Genomic DNA, 17,786 nt, shown 5'->3' with positions numbered 1-17,786 from the left:
AGGATGCCATACCCACCCAGTATTTACGTGGTGTTCTAGTTAGCTTTAACTGTCAATTTGACACAGCCTAGTTGCCTGAGAAGGGAGCCTCAATTTAGGGATTTCCCAGATCAGATTGACCTGTGGGCACTTCTGTGGGGGTTTGTCTTGATTGTTAATTGAGGGAGAAGGGCCCATCCCACTGCGGGCAGCATCATTCTCTGGGCAGGTAGTCCTGGGCTATATAAGAAAGCTAGCTAAGCATGAGCCTGAGCAAGCCTTCAAGCAGCACCCTCCATGCTGTACTTTCCTGGCTATGAGTTCCTCAGTCAAAGGTAATGCTGTGTGGAAGAGCAAGCAGGCCTGCCTTCAAGTTCCTGCCTTGACTATGACCTGGAATTGCAAGCTAAATAAACCATTTCTTCCCTTAAGTTGCTTTTGGTCATAATATTTTTCACAGCAGCAGAATGAAATTAGGGTGAGCTAGGCTCAAGCAAATCTTTTATTTCACACACAACTGAATTTTCTTACTTCTTTCTTTCTTTCTTTCTTTCTTTCTCTCTCTCTTTCTTTCTTTCTTCTTTCTTTCTTTTTCTCTTTCTTTTTTTATAAAACATAACTCTTTTTTATTTTATTTATTTTATTTTATGTGTATGCATGCAGGTAAGTGCACCCATGTTGTGCAATGCCTGTGGAGGTCAGAAGAGGCTGTCGGATCCTCTGGGACTGGAGTTACAGACAGTTGTTAGCTGCCATGTGGGTGCTGGGATTCGAACCTGGGTCTTCTGCAAGAACAGTCAGTGCTCTTAACTGCTGAGCCATCTCTCTAGCTCCTCCTTACCACTTTTAATGCTTTCTTAGAGGATTGGCTTTCTTAGGTTTAAATAGTATGTCTCAGTTACATTAAAACCATATGAAGAACTACAATATTGATTATGCCTGGTCAGTTTTATCTCTGAGTTCAAGGCCAGCCTGGTCTACATGGGGAGTTCCAGGCCAGCTAAGTCTACAGGGAGAACCTGTAGAGAGAGAGAGAGAGAGAGAAAGAGAGAGAGCACTTTGACTATACATACCTGTGTATTCACAGGCTCTATAGCTACAGATTCAGCTACCACAAACTGAAAAATATTTGGAAAAAATTTCATCTACACTGATCCTGCACAGACCTTTGCTCTTATCATTATTCTTTAAATGGTGCAGTTTCACAGCTATTTTTGTGACACTGGTGTTGCATATTAAGTGTTATAAGTTATCTAGAGATGTTTTAAATTGTAAAGGAAGACATACATAGATATGTGTCAATATGCCATTTAAAAAATTTTTTTAAATTTGAGACAAGGTTTTGCCATGTAGTTGAGATGGACTTTGAACTCCTTCTGCCTCTCAAATACTAGTATTATAAGCATATGCCACCATGCCTGGCAACTGCATTTTATATATAAGCTCACCTGTGGATTTTTTGGTATATTTGAAGGTCTGAAACTAACCTCCCAAGTAGTCTAGTAGGCAGCCTAATTAAACAACTAAATCACCAAAAAAAAAAAAGCTAATTTGTCTCCTTTTTGATGTCTACACTAGTAGTACTTGACTCATGATAACTGCCCTCTAGGCACATTCAGCAAAGTTTAGAGAGATTCTGGTTGTCCTGATAGTGGGGAATGAGTGGGTGGGTGTGAGAGAGAATGCTACTGACATCAGTAAGTAGAGATCAAGGATTCTGCCAAGTATCCTACAATGCACTAGATTGAGCCAGGTGTGGTGGCACATTTTCAATCTCAGCGCTCAAGAGGAAGAGGCAGGCAGATCTCTGTGAGTTCAAGGCCAGCCTGGTCTACATAGTGAGTTCCAGGCCAGCTGGGGTTACAGGGAGATCCTGTCTCAAAAAGATAAAAAATAAATAAATAAGAAACAATGCACTAGACTGTTCCCATGACAAAAGAGTTATTCAGGGGATTGAGGGTGTAGCTCAGTGTAAAGCCCATGCTTAGTATGTGGGAGATCTTGTGATCAGCCCCTAGCACGAAAACTAACTAACTGGGCGGGTGAGATGACTCATCAGGGAAAAGGCTTCCCATGAAGCCTGATGACCTAAGTTCTATCTCCTCCTAAAAGTTGTCCTCTGGCTACTTGCCACAAATACACATACACACACAGTAAATAAATAAACTCAATTTTAAAAATAAAATAAACTAGCTGACTATCTAGTCCAAAGTGTCAATAGTGCTTAGACAGAAAAAAAAATCATGATTTCTAATCTTTTTATTTTCTTGTCCAATTTCATTGGCAAGAACTGCAAAAGCCTGATTAAGGGTCCATGATCATCACTTCCAAGATGGGGTAGACACACTTTCCCCTGCTAAGCACAACTAAAATCCCTGTTGTTGTGCACAAAAATAAACATGAAAAGACTGTGAAAGGCCGAGGGAAGAAAGCAGACGAGGGACAATAGAACCCAAGAAATGATGCAATGATCACTTCTCCAGATTTTCTTTTTTGCCTAATTTTCCCTAGACTAGGAGCTGAAGAAGTCAACAACCCAGAAATGCGAAGGGGCATAGATCAAAAAAGCCTCCAAGGTAAGCCTTCCTTTTCCACCCAAAAGATCAGGAAAGGAGCAGCCTAGCAAGACAGAAAGTTCTGGAATGATAACTGGTGTGCTCTGCTAAGACAACTGCAGCTGCACCTCACTACAACAGAAATTCCCATGTGGGAACTGTGACTTCCACCCTGACCACCTGTGATGAGAGGCCCCCCATCAGGGCAATGATGGGGAAGGCTGGGAAGGAAGCCAAGACATTGACTCCTGATGGGCAGTAATGTGCCTATCCCCAGTGTGTCAGCAGAGGTCACTGGGGGATCCTGGATTCCTATGCTCACCTGGCAGTAATGAGATATCACTCTTCTCTGTGCTGGGACTGTGTTAGAGGAGACCTGGTGGGTAAGTGGCCTTTCACTGCCCAGAGGTAAAAAGATCACCCCTTCTGTGATGGTTAATACTGTCAACTTGACAGGATTAAGAACCACCTAGGAGATAAAGCCCTGGGCCTCTCTTTGAGGGAGTTTCTAGATTGGGTTAATTGAAGTGAGAAGTGGGAAGACTCAAACTGTACAAAAATGAGAAAAGGAGCTGAGCATCAGCATTCAGCTCTCTCTGTTCCTGACTGTGAATCAGTGTGAACAGCTGCCGCGTGCTCCTGCCACCATGCCTTCCCTTCAATGATGGACCGCACCCTCAAACTGTGAGCCCAAATAGACCCTTCCTTCCTTAAGTTACTTTTGTCAGACAGTTTGTCACAGCAACAGAAAAGTAACAAATATATCTTCCTCCATGGTATCAGTGGAGGCCATGTTGGGACAGTAATAAGGTACCCTGTCCTCTCAGCCAGGGCAGCATCAAGGCAGATCTGTCCGGCAGCCAGAATTCCCAGCTCAGCCAGTGGTGACAAGGAAGTTCTCTCCACTTCTAGACTCCATAGAGGCCACGTGTGGAACCTGGACTGACAGCAGACAGGTGGTATCTCCTACCCCCTGGCTAGGTAGTGCCAGAGAGAATGGGATGCCACCTCTGGTAAAAGTGATTTGTTTTTTGTTTTTTGTTTTGTATGTCACCATGGCATGAAATTTTATCACTTTTCATTGTGAAGATGTATTCATCATGTAAAGCAAAAAGGAAGCTGGACTTCATGTTACATGACTATAATTTCTTGGGAGGCCAAGAAAGAAGGATTGCTTAAACCCAGGTACATGAGGCCAGCCTGGGCAACAGAAGGAGGTTTCTATCTCAAAAATAAATGACAGACATGTATAATTCCTTATTTTTTGGTTCTTAGCTTTGTATTAAAAAAAAATAACTTCCCAGACTGTGATTTTTATCTTTAGAATTTCAGTTAAGTGATTTACATTTTCTGCAGGGCACAGGGGCTGTAGAAGAGTTAATAGAAAAATGATGGAAAACCTCTTCGTGTCTGGGAAGGGGAGAGGATTGATATCAAGGCCTGGATGCCCAGACCATGTGTGGAGTCAAGACCACAACTGGCTCTCAGGGGAGATGGGAGGTCCATTCTTGAGAATCAGTCCTCTCAAGACTAGAGTCTGCAAATGACAGAAACCTCCCCTGTTCCCGACATAAGCCAACACAGAGGCAAAGCCACTGCCATGCACAACCTGGGACCTCAGGGGAGGGGATTGTGCAGAATGCAGAGAAGGTTGAAACTGCCGTCCAACATTGGGAAGTCCTCTATCCTCCAATCAAGCAGAAGGCTTAAATAAAACACAAAGTTCTTATAACATGACACCCTAAAATATCTGTTTCAATCTAAAATCACTATGACCAGAAAAATTCAATGAGATAAGGAAAGACAATAAACAAATGGAAATTTTAGCTTTGAAAAAACATCATAACTGAGGCCTCGAAAATAGTTCCTTCAATAAAAGTGCTTGCCTTCCAACCATGGGGATGTGAGTTTGACCCCCAGAACCCATATAAAAAAGAAAAAATGCTGGGTATGGTAGTGTGCGCTTATAATCTTAGTGCTCTTGAGGTGGGGACAGGAGGATCCCTGGAGCTTACTGGACAACCAGCTTAGCTTACTTAGTGAGTTCCAGGCAACTGAGAGACCTGTTTCAAAAAAACCAAGATGGGTGGATTCTGAGGAATGACAGCTGAATTTGTCATCATGACCCATGTGCATGTACACACACACACACACACACACACACACACACACACACAAGCATCAATCAAAAACAAATCATCAGTAGATGGGCTGAGCAACAGAACAGAAAGAGCAGAGGCTGAGTTAGAAAACTTGAAGTCAGAAGGAGAGAAATTTCTCAACTTAAAGGACAGAGGGGAAATGACCTAAAGGAAGTGAGCAGGGGAGCAGGGCCCCAGGGACCAGGGGGGCTGTGACAAGATGGCTAAGATTTGTATTTTCAGAGACATGGAGGGGAAGAATGAAGACATTGCACTAAAAAAGTCGCTGAAGGGCTACAGAGATGACTGTGTGTGTGTGTGTGTGTGTGTGTGTGTGTGTGTGTGTGTGGCTGTGTGTGTATATAATTGAGAACTTGGCATAATGGTACATGCTAGTAATCCTAGCATTCAGAAGACTGCAACAAAAGGATTGAGAGTTTGAGGTCCTGGGCTACACATAGAGACCTCTCAAAAAATAAACATAACTATATAAAATATAAAACATACAGACATATAGTTGAGTGTAAGGCTGACATCTCTTGCTTACAGAGTGGTTTTTTCAATAATTCATTAAAATTCTCCCTAGTCTTATGCCTCAGTTTATCTCCCAGGCTTGCCTAGGGGACATGTACAGTCTAAGTCTGGGCTTAAGTGAGGGTAGGCACCTGTATTTGTATCCCCGAAGGACTCTCTGGATGCGGACTGCTGCTCCATTTAAGGCCTGGCCCCTCTGGATCTCCAGCATTGTATCCTGATGATCCTGTGGGTGGGGTGATGACATCATGTGACTGCCCCTCCCTCACCCTCACTGCCCCTGTTTGACACCAGGTCCTGGTCTCCAAAAGTCAAAGTCTTCCAGATTTCTCCCAGGGGACCAGTGAAGAGGGAAGCCGGATGTGATTTGGAGGAGCTGCAGTTACATCATACCCTGAGCCAAATTAATTTTAACTCCTTCTTCTTGCTAATTCAATATGCCAGTCTTTGTTTCCCAAATTCACACATTAACTCAATGTAAAAATAGTTCCCAAAACTCATGAACAGGATTCATTTGAACCAGCATGAGATCTTGGGTTGTCTTCACCTCTGGTGTGTCTTTTCCCTAGCTTCCGATTCTCCCTAGTTCCCTGAGGCCTGGGATATGAGGCACAGGCCTGCCGTCTTAGTCCTGGGAAGGCAGGGATTATCCTGTTGGACACAGAGCAGGGCAGCACTATGGCTGGTGGGGAGGAGAGGTTGGGAACTCACTTGTTCTTCCTACCTCCCTCTGTCTGGCATCAGGAGGCAGTGAGGCACTTGTGTGCCCTGGGGAGCTCTGGGATACAGATAGGCCAGACCCTAGGCATGAACTTGAGAAGTAAGGGTGGAAAAAGTGGAGGGGGCCCTCTCTTCTCTTCCTTTGATCCTTTTCCCACACCAACCTTACCCTGTGCTGCTGTGGTCTTTGTTGGCTGTCCCACTTTCTTTGGCAGTGTCCTTGGGACATTCCCTCTGTTACCCTGGCCTCCCCACTAAATTAGAAATCTCTCTGCTGCTGCTTTACTGTCTGGGTTCAGATCATGGGATGGACCAGTGCATGGACACAGATGGCTAGAGAAACTGATGGGAGGGCTGGGGCCAAGGGCAGGTGTGGATGGGGTGTGCTCCTGGCTCTGAGCCCTCGTCCCTCCCTCCTTGCTGTTCTCAGGAGGCTAGTGGCCCACTACCAACTCCTCCTTAGGCTCTTACCTTTAGGAAAATTTTGGTCCTTCCCACTTTCCAGTCCTTGTTTGTCCCCAGGCATTTGTCAACAATACACAAGGTCATCTGGCGGAACTTGTCTCGAAGCTACAGAGGAAAACTAGGGCTGGTCAGGGACTCTGGAAAGGACAGGGGACCTCCTCCAGGGCTGCTCCTTATCACAGAGACCTCCTACGAGGAGCTGCCGGCTGCATCAGACAGTTTCTAGCACCCCAGATCAAGGAGTGGGTGAGGGACACACAGGGCTCAGGACTCCCAGGCAAGTTGTTGGGCCTGGAGCCTTCATGTAGCTCTAGGACACTTGGCCTCAGACCAATGTAAACACTAGGATAGCTGTGGGTTGCAGAAAGCTGGGCAGGACTTCCTGCCCTAGAGAGTTCCCTAGCCACATCTCCTAGACACCATCCTGAGGAGAGCAGAGTAAACCCACAGGCAGCTAGAAGGAAATCACATAGCCACCAGCCTCAACCACAAGGCAGTGGGAGCTACTCATCTGGCCTTCACAACACAGAGATTGAGAGAGAGTGGGAGGGCAAAGGGAGGACAGACAGGGAAGTGGAGGCTGGGAGTCCAGGAAGGGTGCTGGGAATCAGGAAAGTGGAGAGAACTCAACAGGAGACACAGGGTTCTATCTGCTGGGCACACACCTCTGTGCGTTCAGGGCCTGGCAGCAGCATGTGAAACCTCTTCGAGAACTCCTCAAATGTGTAACGGATTGGGAAACCTGACTTTCGGATGTGCACAGTCTCCATCATGCCAGAGTAGCGCAGTTGCTGAATGCACAGCTCCCGGTTGAAGAGCTGTGGGTGAAGACAAATGAAGATTCTGCTGAGGAGCTACAGGTTCCGTCCTTGTCTACCACTTCCCATCACTGCTGTCAGAGGGGTTAGCCTGCCTAGGGACTCATCTAGCTGTCCCCGAAAGTTAGGAGGAACTTAACAAATGCTTGATGGAACTATAATGACTTTTGGAGGGCTTTTTTTTTTTTTTTTGAGACAGACAGGGTCTTATGTAGCCCAAGCTGGACCCAAATTTACTTTGTAGTTGAGGATTACCTTGAACTCCTGATTCTCCTGCCTCTACCTCCCAAGTGCTGGGTACAATATCATACCCAGTTTTCAAATGATTTTTTTGAAAACAGTAGTAAAAGTGCCTGAAAGACCATAAAGTGTCTCCAAGGACATAAAAGTCCATAGCATAGAAACTGGGGCCAAGGCTGATTGTGGTGGCCCATACCTATAATCCCAGCACTTGAAAGATAGAGGCAAAAGGACCATGAGGCCTCTAGTCTCCACATGCATGAGCAGACATGTTTACACATATACACACACACACACGCACACACACACACACATACCACAAAAGAAGGAAAAAGAAGCCATTTGCACATGATCTGTTATGAAAACATAATGTCTTTTATTTTTTGAGATAGGGTCTCATTATGTAGCCTAACTGGCCAAGAACTTACTCTGTAGATCAGGCTGACTTCAAATTCACAGAGATCTGCCTGGCTCTGCCTCCTGAGTGCTGGGATTAAAGGTGTGTGTCACCATGCCTGGCAAAATGTAATGTCTTTAAGTGACCTTGCTTACATCAGGTTAGACACTGCCTCTAGCAACCCAGCATCTCAGTGCCTGTTTACCACAGTGGATGGAAAAAACAGTGCTACATATAAGCAGAGACTCTTCAGGTCAGTATGTCTGCTCTTCCTTCAGATGGACATAAGTAGCTGGGTAGAGGGAGCTGAAGCTAGAGAGTGGCCAGCAGAGAGGAATTTGGGCATGATGCTTTTCCCTAGGGTGCTTCCTAACAGCTCCAGGACTCTGGAGAGCACCCTTGACCTGGGGTGCTAAGGGAGGATACCCGCTAACTGGGCAAGTCCATGGGTAAGTGCTATGCTCCCATGTGGGGTCAGTGAAAGCCACAGAGGTTAACCTTGGGTGAATAGTCATGCTACCTGTGAAGCATGTCCCATGGGTCTGTGGTTTCTTATTTAAACTTTACATCAGCCTATATGGGCAGGGTTATTGATTCTGATTAAAGATGAGGTACCTGGGGGGCAGGGTCATACTCTTCACTGGCTGAGCCTGACTGGTCCTCAGCATAGGCCTCCCCTCTACCCTTAGACAGCAGGCAGAGACATGCCCTGACCAGAGACACCACAGAACCTGAGCTGGAGCCTAGAGAAGGCAGCACAGGTGCCTGCAGAAGACTCTGAGGGCAGGGAGACTTGTAGCACGAGGAATAAAAGTTGCCTAACTGCTGCCTGTGGTGGCTGTGAGGAGGATGCATCCTAGCCTTCACCAGACAACCCAACATACACAACTGCATTCTATTCAAAAGGTACCTCATTGAATGTAATACTTCTTTTTTATATATTTTTATTATTTTTAGTGTTCATGTGTGTGTATATGTGTATGTACATACAGGTGTGCATGTGCCATGGTGCATGTGTGGTGGTAAGGGAAATTTGCTGAAGTCAGTTCTCTCCTTCTACAGTGTGGGTCCTGGGGATTGAACTCACATCATCAGGCTTGGAGGTTACCCCAAGTCATCTTGTCAGCAAAAATGTAATATTTTGTTTTGGGTTGGGGATATGGCTCAGTTGATAAAATATTTGCTGTGTAAGTATGAGGACCTGGGTTCTGAGACCCCAGAACTCACATTTAAAAAAATTGTGCCAGTGCCTACAATCCCAATGCTAAGAGGAGAAGACAGGCAGATCCTGAGGCTTGCTGGCCAGCCAGTCTAGCTGAATCTGCAAACGCCAGGTTCAGGGAGATCCTGCCTCAAAAAATAAGGTGAGTGATAGAGGAAAACACTCGATGCTGACTTCTGTTCTCCACATGCACACATACCACACACTTGCACACACACATGCACATGCATGCACGTGTGTGCACACACAGAAATACACACAAATACTTCTTTTTATTCCCTGATGACATGGTTTTTAGTTATGTTTTGTCTTTGAAAATGGCATCTTCTAGTTTTGGGAACCCCTGTGCTTTCAGCTCTGTGGGGGAGGCTTCTGTAGATCAAGGTTTCCCAGGCTTCTACTGCATCCCCACATACATGTGGAGAAAGTGACTGCAGGTCTTGGCTACCAGAAGTGGACCTGACTCTAAAGTGGGAGCACTTGGAGTAGTTGTTGCCAGTTGCCAAGTGTGGTGCTGCATGAAAGATGCATCATAATGTCACCTCCCTCCCTGACTGCACCCCTGCAGGCAGGAGTAAGTCTGACTTTATGGAAGAAGAAAAAATGAGGCTCGGAGGAACCAAGAGCCTGGCCAACCACACCCAGATGAGGACAGGGCTAAGGGGCGGTGGTGTGGGTGATCCAGAGCCCTGCAGGCTACCAGGTAGCAATGGACTTGCACTGGTTACTGTATCTGTGTTCTCATCTGTAAAGTGAAGACAGGTAACAGCTGTAATGCTGGCCAGGCCTAGCAACCCCAGGTACCAGACTCAATTCCCTCCATTCTGGAACACCCCGAGTCTCCCCTGGTTACCAGTGGCTTCTTGTACTCATTGGGTTTGATGCAGCGGACGAAGTAGGGCTGGCAGTGGGCCAGGAGTCTCATCAGCTGATCCAGGGACTGCTTGAACTGGCCCCCTAGTGTGGAGGGGCGCTTGGTGGAGTCTGCCTGCTGTAGAGCCAAAGCACAGGATATGAGGGCAGGGAGCTATGCCTGGGGCACTGCAGGCCCCACAATGAGGGCTGCTGCCCAGCAAGTGCACCCTCGCCTGCCTTCCCCCTCTCCCTTCCGGCCTCCCTCTCTTCTCCTTTCCCTTTGTCCCTCTCTCTCCTCTCTTTTCCTTTCTTCCCTCCTCTCTTTCTTCCCTCCTCCCCCTCCCCCTTCCTCCTTCTGTCCTTCTCTCTTTCTTCCCTCCCACCCTCTATTCCTCCTCGCCTTTACTCCAGCACAGATGCCTGCCATGTTCAGGCTCCCAGCTCAGGAGAGCACGATGGGTGGCAGATAGGGAGCGTACCTTAAGGAACTGGCTCCTTGCCTTGGCCTGGTTAATGGTGCCATGGCCCAGCTTGGCCTGTGGTGACTCCAGGTTGAATATCTCCCTCAGGAACTTGTTTTTAGAGGAATGAACCAGGGCGAGGATGTCTGTGCTTAGCATGTCACGGTTCTTTTCCAGGAAGCCTGTGGAGAGAGTAGGGTAATTCTCCAGGTCAGCTTAGTCACTGCCTCCACCCATTTGGGAAGACAAGCATGCCTGGAGGGATCCCACAGCACCCCACTGAAGTGTGCTGTTTTCCACTCAGTCTGAACTGTCTCCACCCAGCACCAAGTTGCTTCTACCATCTGAACTTTCAAGCCTCAGCACCCGGCCCCACCTACCACTGTGTCTAAATGAATGCAATCATTCTGCCTCTGGGGTCTTGGGTGCTCTGCTAGGATTGGGACATTTTCAGACTGAAGAAAAGTCTTCAGAAATAGGGGAGGCCAGTGTTCTGGGCTGAATTATGTCCCCTCCCCAATTCATTTGTGGGTTCTTTACCCCCAGTATATTAGAACATGTATGGATCTCCTGTGTTTGGAGAGAGCTTTGTGTGTATGTATGCATGTTTGTATGTATGCAGGTGCCTGTGTATAGATATGTGTGTGTGTGTGGGCCAGAGGACAACCTCAGTTGTCATTCAGTTCTGTTCTACCTTTTTTATTTCTTATCTTATTTTTCAGATGGGGACTTTAATTGGCCTGGAACTCACTGAATAGGCTAGGCTGGCTGGCCAGTGACCACAAGAATCTGCCTGTTTCTGCTTCTGCCTCTCCAGTGCTGGAACTACAAGTGCATGTTACCATGTGAGTTCTAGGGATCAAATTCAGGTCCTCATGTTTACATAGAAAAAACTTTACTAACTTGACCCAGCCCAATAGAGGGCTTTTAAAGAGGTGATTAAGGTAAAATGAAGTTATGAGGGTGGACCCTGGCCCGATATGTCTAGTGTCATTGTAAGAAGACAACATTAAGGGCTGAAGAAATGGTTCAGTGGTTAAGAGCTCTTGCTGTTCTTCCAGAGGACCCATTTTGTTCCCAGTATCATGTTGGGTAGTTTAGAATGGCCTCTAACTCCAGTTACAGAGGCTCTGATGCCCTCTTCTGGCCTCTGTGAGCATCCCCTAAGCATACATATACATGCACATAAATAAAACAAAAAGTTTTAAAAACAAGATGTAAGGACACAGACATACTCTGAGAGGATCATGTGAATCACAGGGGAAGATAGCTACAAGCCACAATCCTCTGTGGCCACAGGCACAATAGGGCATCCCACATGAAAACAAGTCAGTTTACTTCTGTCCAGAACATATAAAACACTATTATGAACTGGTGAGTTGATTAAGCAGATTCAAGGCCAGCCTAGGGTACATGAGACTCTGCCTTATTTAAACAAACAACAGAAGAATATGTAGAAGAAAGGCAGGTAAAGTGTCTCATGGCTTTAATCCTAGCACTCAGAAGGCAAAGATAGGGGAGCACTTCAGGTTCAAGGCCAGCCTGAGCTACATAACCAGTTCAAAACAAAATAAAAACAACAAAAAAGAAAGCTACTTTCACAAGGCTGACCTGAAAGTAGACTCTAAGCTATGATACAAACAACAGAAGGAATTAAAATGAAACTACTGCACTTCATAGGATACCATTAAGAAGGCGAGAGAAGCCAGGTGTGGTGGTGCGTGTATGTAATACCAGGTTCTTGGGAGGTGGAGACAGGAGGAGAGTGAGCTCTGTGCCAGCCTGAGCTATACAGCAAGCCCCCTCTCCTAAAAAAAATCAGTGGTAGAACAGTTGCCTAACTATGTGCAAGGCCTTGGGTTCCATCTCCACCACCACCATCACCACTACCACCAAGAAAAAGGAAAAAAAGACCCCCCCTACCCAGAATATATAAGCACTATTGTGGGCTGGTGAGATGCAGGTACTTGGCACCAAATTAGGACCCGCATGTTAGAGAGAACCCATTCCTACAAGTTATCTCTAACCTCCACACATGAACCATGGCAAGAACAAAAGCATACACACACTATAAATGTAAATATACATAAATTAAAATAATAAAGTACTATTACAACTCAATAGCAAAAGACAATTAAAATATGGGGAATGGATTGAAGGTATATAAATGAAAAGACATTCAGCATCTGTACCCATCAGGAAATGCAAATTAAAGTTGAACTGAGTTGCTGTTTCAAACTCACTAGCGTAACTAAAATTAAAAAAAAAAAAACACATGTTTAGGAGGGTGTGGAAAATTGGAATGCTCCTGCCTGCTGGTAGGAATGTAAAATAGAGCAGCCACTTTGGAAAACAGTTTAGTGGGACCTCAAAACACCAAACATAGAATTATCACATGACCCAGCAATGTCACTGCTATGTACATGCTGAGAAGAAATGAAGACATACAGCCACACACACAAAAATGGTACATGGATGTTCACAGTTATGTTAAAGTGAAAATGCCTCAAATGTTCATTAATAAAAGATAAAATATAGGCTAGCCCCACAATATTTTTTTTGGTCATAAAATGAAATGGGAATGGGGAGACAGCAGTAAAGTGCTTGGTGCTCAAGCATGAGGACCTGAATTTGATTCCCAGCATCCACATTAAGAGCTGAGTGTAATGGTATGCATTTTTAATCCCAGCATTGTGAGACAGAAATAAGAGGATCCTTGGGACTGAGCTGAACTGGTGAGCCCCAGGTCCCAGTGAGATACCTTGTTTCAAATAACAAGGTGGATGACACCTGAGGAATGACACTTGGGGTTGTCCTCTGGCACACACAGGCAACACACACACACACACACACACACACACACACACACACACGCACACACACACACACACACACACACACAGAAACAAAATACTGATATAGGCTACAACATAGACAGACCTTGAAAACCTTATGGCCACTGAAAGAGACCAGCCTCTAAGAGCACACATAGTAGGTGCCAAGGTTAGTGACCTTAACAGAGTCTAGAATCACCTGGACATGGGTCGCTGGGTATGGCTATGGCTATGAGGAATTATTTTGATGATGTTAATTGAGGAGGGAAGACCTGCCCATTGTGGATGGTGCCATTCCCTGCCTGGGATCCAGGACTGTATAAGTGGAGAGAGGAAGCTGAGTAGCAACATTCATCTTTCTCTGCTTCTCGATTGTGGGCACAATATGACCAGCTGCCTCAAGCTCCTGCTACTGTGACTTTCCTACCACAATGGACTGTGCCCTGGAACTATGAGCCAAAGTAAATCCTGTCTCCTTCAAGTTGCTTTGCCAAGGTACTTTTATCACAGGAAACATAACTAACACCCCAAATCAAAACAATGATTGATACCTGGGCCATTACATTTCCTTTTTTCAGAAAGTCATGCTACCATTCTGCCACCCCTTACTGGACAGCATCATAACCTGTCCTCTTCACCTCCTTCCTATGGTCTTGCAGAGGCTGCTCCAGATGGGCTATGTGCAGAGCTGCACCTACCTTCTACCTGGTAATGTACCTCGCCCGCAAAATGTATAATGCCAAATCGGGTGTCATGTATGTTCTTGGGTTTCACGAAGGCCTTGTTGTTGGCGTGGACACTGTTCAGCTTTTGCAGCATAGTAACATCTGTCCCCTGGAAGAATCCAGATGCTTTATGAACTGAGGCACCAGAATCCAGCCAGGGGGAGGTATGGAGACCCACCCACAGGGGGCAAAGCAAGCTGGGCTTAGGCTGATTGATGGCTCGTTACAAATGGGTAGTCTAGCCCACATGGATTAGTGACTTGTAGTAAATGAAGACCTAGTTGGACCAAGGGTAGAGACTAGGGGCCACCCCACTGCCCACTCTCCCTCTCCACCAACCTAGCAGTCGGAATCCTTCCTGAAGGAGTGTGCTGGGCAGGGCTTGGAGGCAAGGAGGGTCTGACTAAGCTGGGGCTTGTTACTGGAGGAGGTTTTAGCAACCCTGAGCAGAAGCAGGCCACCTACATGGAGTTGTCCGACCTCAGAGAGGAAGCCAAAGATGCAGACATACACACCTGTGGGAAGCGACTCTCCTCATCTAGGAGGGAGATGATGCTCATGGGCTTGAGCCCCAGCAGGTCTAGAGTGGGGCGGTTGTCAGTATAGTGGATGTAGTTCCAGGAGATGTTCTCAGAGTGGTACTCTTCCTGCTCCATGGTGAACACATGCTGCACGAAGAACTGCTGCAGGTGCTCGTTGGCAAAGTTGATGCAGAGTTGCTCGAAGCTGTGGAGTTGACACCACCAGGGTCTCAGCATGGGGTTACGTCAACTGTAGCTTAGGGGGGCTCTGGGGTCATGAGCCATCTCTACCACAGACACACACTCACATGCACACCGAGCCTATGTGCATACAGTTACACATACTTCCAGGAATACACTTCTCCTTTCTGTGACTCTGTCACCTTACCTCATCTACCCCAAGAGAAACAAGAAGGCTCAGCGTAGCCTCAGATCCTGAAATTTTCCAGGCCTGCCTGTTCTGACATTGAGGCTCTCCCTGTGGCACCAGCTGCTTTAAGAAGCCCCAGCCCCATGGGCAAGCCACCTTGGCATTGAGATGAACACCCTGAGACCTAGCATTGTCTGCTGGGCCCCTCTGCATCAATCAGACATACATTTACCCTGCTGATCTTTGAACTTGCCCTCCTCCCTGAGCTCCCTGCCTTGGGAAATGGCCCCTCCATTCTCCACTGCTGGCTCATCGTGCTGGACACTGCCCCTTCTCTGCAGTTTCTATCATGAGTTATCAGAGTCTGGCCCATGCTATCTTGAACATAGCACCTTGAACTCTTTATTTCTTTTCACCCCCTATGTAGTTGAGGTCACCTTCTGTGTTCACCTGCAACTCAGTAATGGTCTCTAAGCAGATGTATCCGACTGGTAACCACAGGTGGTATTTGACTGAAGTAGCTACGAATGAAGCCCGACACCAGTCATAAACTTACTCAAAACATTATGAGAAGGTATTATTTTTGCAATTTTCCCCTATAACTTGATTCCGTGGTTCTTGAGCATAACCTTTGTAGATGGTAATGTCATGATACAATGTTAAAAGTTTGGACGTGCTGGGGTGATGGTGCATGCCTTTAATCCCAGCACTTGGGAGGCAGAGACAGACAGATCTCTGTGAGATCAAGGCCAGCCTGGTATACATAGTGAGTTCCAGGCCAGCTGGGGCTACATAGTGAGACTTTGTCTCAACTTACTCTTCCCAGCCAAAAAAAGTTTACACACACACACACACACACACACACACACACACACACACACGCACCACATCACACAAATGGGTGGTGAGATGACTCAGTGGGTAAAGGCATTGCACTTGCCATGCAAATTTGGCGATTTGCATTCAATCCTTGAAAGTAGCATAAAGGTAGAAAGAAAGAATTAACTCCACAAAGTTGTCCTCTGACCTCCACAAACATGACATGGTATATGCACCCCTCACATCATGAATGCACATGGAATAATGATGATGATGATGATGATGGTGATGACTGGGCACATCTGTAAGAGGCTCTCCCTGACTCCAACCTCCGCCCTCACCAAGTCTCCATATGGTCACCAGAGGGAGCCTTCGAACCAGACTATCACCCTCCCCACTTGCTTCTGCTGGCTTCCCAATGTGTTCAGGATCCAGACAGTAGACATAGGAGGAAGCCCTGGCCATGTCTCCAGTTTCACTGAGGGCATTCATTCTGTGACCACTGTTGACTTCTCTCAGCATCTTTGCTGTTCCCGATTCTTTCCTACCACCTAGTCTCTGTCTGATTGGTGCCCCCTCCTCTCTGTTAGTTACTCAGCTCATTCTGCCATGTCTGCATCTCTTCGGCATCTCTTCCTCAGGGTGTGTTGCCCATTTAGGAAAGAACTCCTTGTACCTGAGATTGCTCCTTCAAAGTTTATTAACCCAAGAATTAAGAGAACAACCTTCAGTTTTCTCCAAGCCCAGCATGCTGCCCAGAGGGACTCCATAGACACTTGTAGACCCAACACTTTGCAGTGCCTCTTTCTCAGATTTCCAGGCTTCAGTCCCTTCAAACCTAGTCATTGGTCCCTTTAGGAGGAAGTCCTGGCATATATGACAGAGCCCTAGAACTTATTCATCAATAAGGTGTTCATAGATATGGTTGGCCTGCTTACCTGTCCCTCCCAATATTGGTTTACAGCTGAACTTACTGTGCCCTGTGCTCCTGTGGCATTAGGCCAACCCTACTGTCACTCTCCCCAAACTTCCCACAGTTGGCCTTGGGAGGTTGAGACCCTGGTGTCTTTGTACTTGGATTTAACTATGTCTTGACAGTCCTGGCTCCCAAGGGGGTGTTCTAGGTTTCCTTCCCTGAGTCAGTTTTTACAGAGCTATGGACAGAGGTACCCCAAAGTCAGGCTACCCTCTTGGTTCCTCAGATGGTATCCAGAATTCTCTGCTTCTTGGTACTGGGGGATGGAGTGGGCTCTTCCCTGTCAAGCCATTTAAATGGACCAGACTCAGGCAAACTGCATCCAGAATGTTTCCTGCCTGGTGGTTCTACCAGGAATGAAGATACTTGTGCTATCAGACTATCCAAACAATGGATCCTCAAGGAATTGGAATTTCCTCAGGAATCTCATCTTAGGAGAAGGAAAAAAACTGAAGCCTTGTACCACCCAGAGGAGGAGCTTGTCTCTTGGAAAGAGATTTCACCCAACTTGTCAGACAACCTTTCAGGAGAGACTAGAGCCCAGGCAATAATGGATCGATGGTAGGCAGGACCATACCTGGACCAGGACTGCCTAGCTATGCATATCTCTTTCTTTCTATTTAAACCTAAACCTTATGTCAGAACCCCAAAGATGAACTTGGGGAGGTCACTGAAACTTTTTCTTCTTCCCAATGTAGCTACATTGAATAATTTTTCATTTTTTGCTTTCTTCTGTTAAGTGTATCTTTAATTGGACTGGTGAAGACAGGTGGCTGAGCTTGGATTGTTAGGGGACTGTAAGGGTTAAGGTTCTGACCCTAAAAGCTCTGGTAAAAATTCTACCACTTTTACTTCCCCACTGACCACCTGCTGCCCTTGACTCTGCCCTGGACATCACCTGTCCATGTTTGTCTCCCTGGCCTGTTCCTTCCCCCGAGGCTTCATCACAGTCATGTCTGATAGCAAAGCACTGACCTGCTTCCTGGCCTCTGTGTCTTAGCATCCAATTGTGCTGGGACACTGGATCAGAGATGTTCTGCCTCAACTTACTCCTTTCTAAACTCAAAAGTCAGTGATGGCCCACAACCCCCCCCCCCCCCAATAGGTCCAATTGGCTGTTTTTTTTTTTCACTCTTCTCTTTTTATTCCTCTCT

General features: G+C 46.4%; 1 protein-coding gene across 1 annotated transcript in view; it reads right to left on the bottom strand.

Moving 5' to 3' along the window:
- Myo7b (myosin VIIB) overlaps nt 1-17,786 on the bottom strand; it is an 88,488-nt gene that overhangs the window by 32,630 nt on the left and 38,072 nt on the right. The window contains exons 13-19 of the mRNA XM_029558105.1: nt 14,462-14,672; nt 13,920-14,055; nt 10,406-10,569; nt 9,925-10,062; nt 7,060-7,212; nt 6,401-6,499; nt 5,341-5,435 (exon numbers count right to left, since the gene is read on the bottom strand). Of these exons, the coding sequence (XP_029413965.1) occupies nt 5,341-5,435; nt 6,401-6,499; nt 7,060-7,212; nt 9,925-10,062; nt 10,406-10,569; nt 13,920-14,055; nt 14,462-14,672 (996 nt within the window). The remainder of the gene's footprint in view (nt 1-5,340; nt 5,436-6,400; nt 6,500-7,059; nt 7,213-9,924; nt 10,063-10,405; nt 10,570-13,919; nt 14,056-14,461; nt 14,673-17,786) is intronic.

Source organism: Nannospalax galili, unplaced genomic scaffold (assembly GCF_000622305.1).
Source record: "Nannospalax galili isolate Female #2095 unplaced genomic scaffold, S.galili_v1.0 scaffold408, whole genome shotgun sequence".
Classification (NCBI taxonomy): domain Eukaryota; kingdom Metazoa; phylum Chordata; class Mammalia; order Rodentia; family Spalacidae; genus Nannospalax; species Nannospalax galili.
Note: the sequence above shows the minus strand (reverse complement) of the source record. Positions and strands in the feature narration are given on the sequence as shown.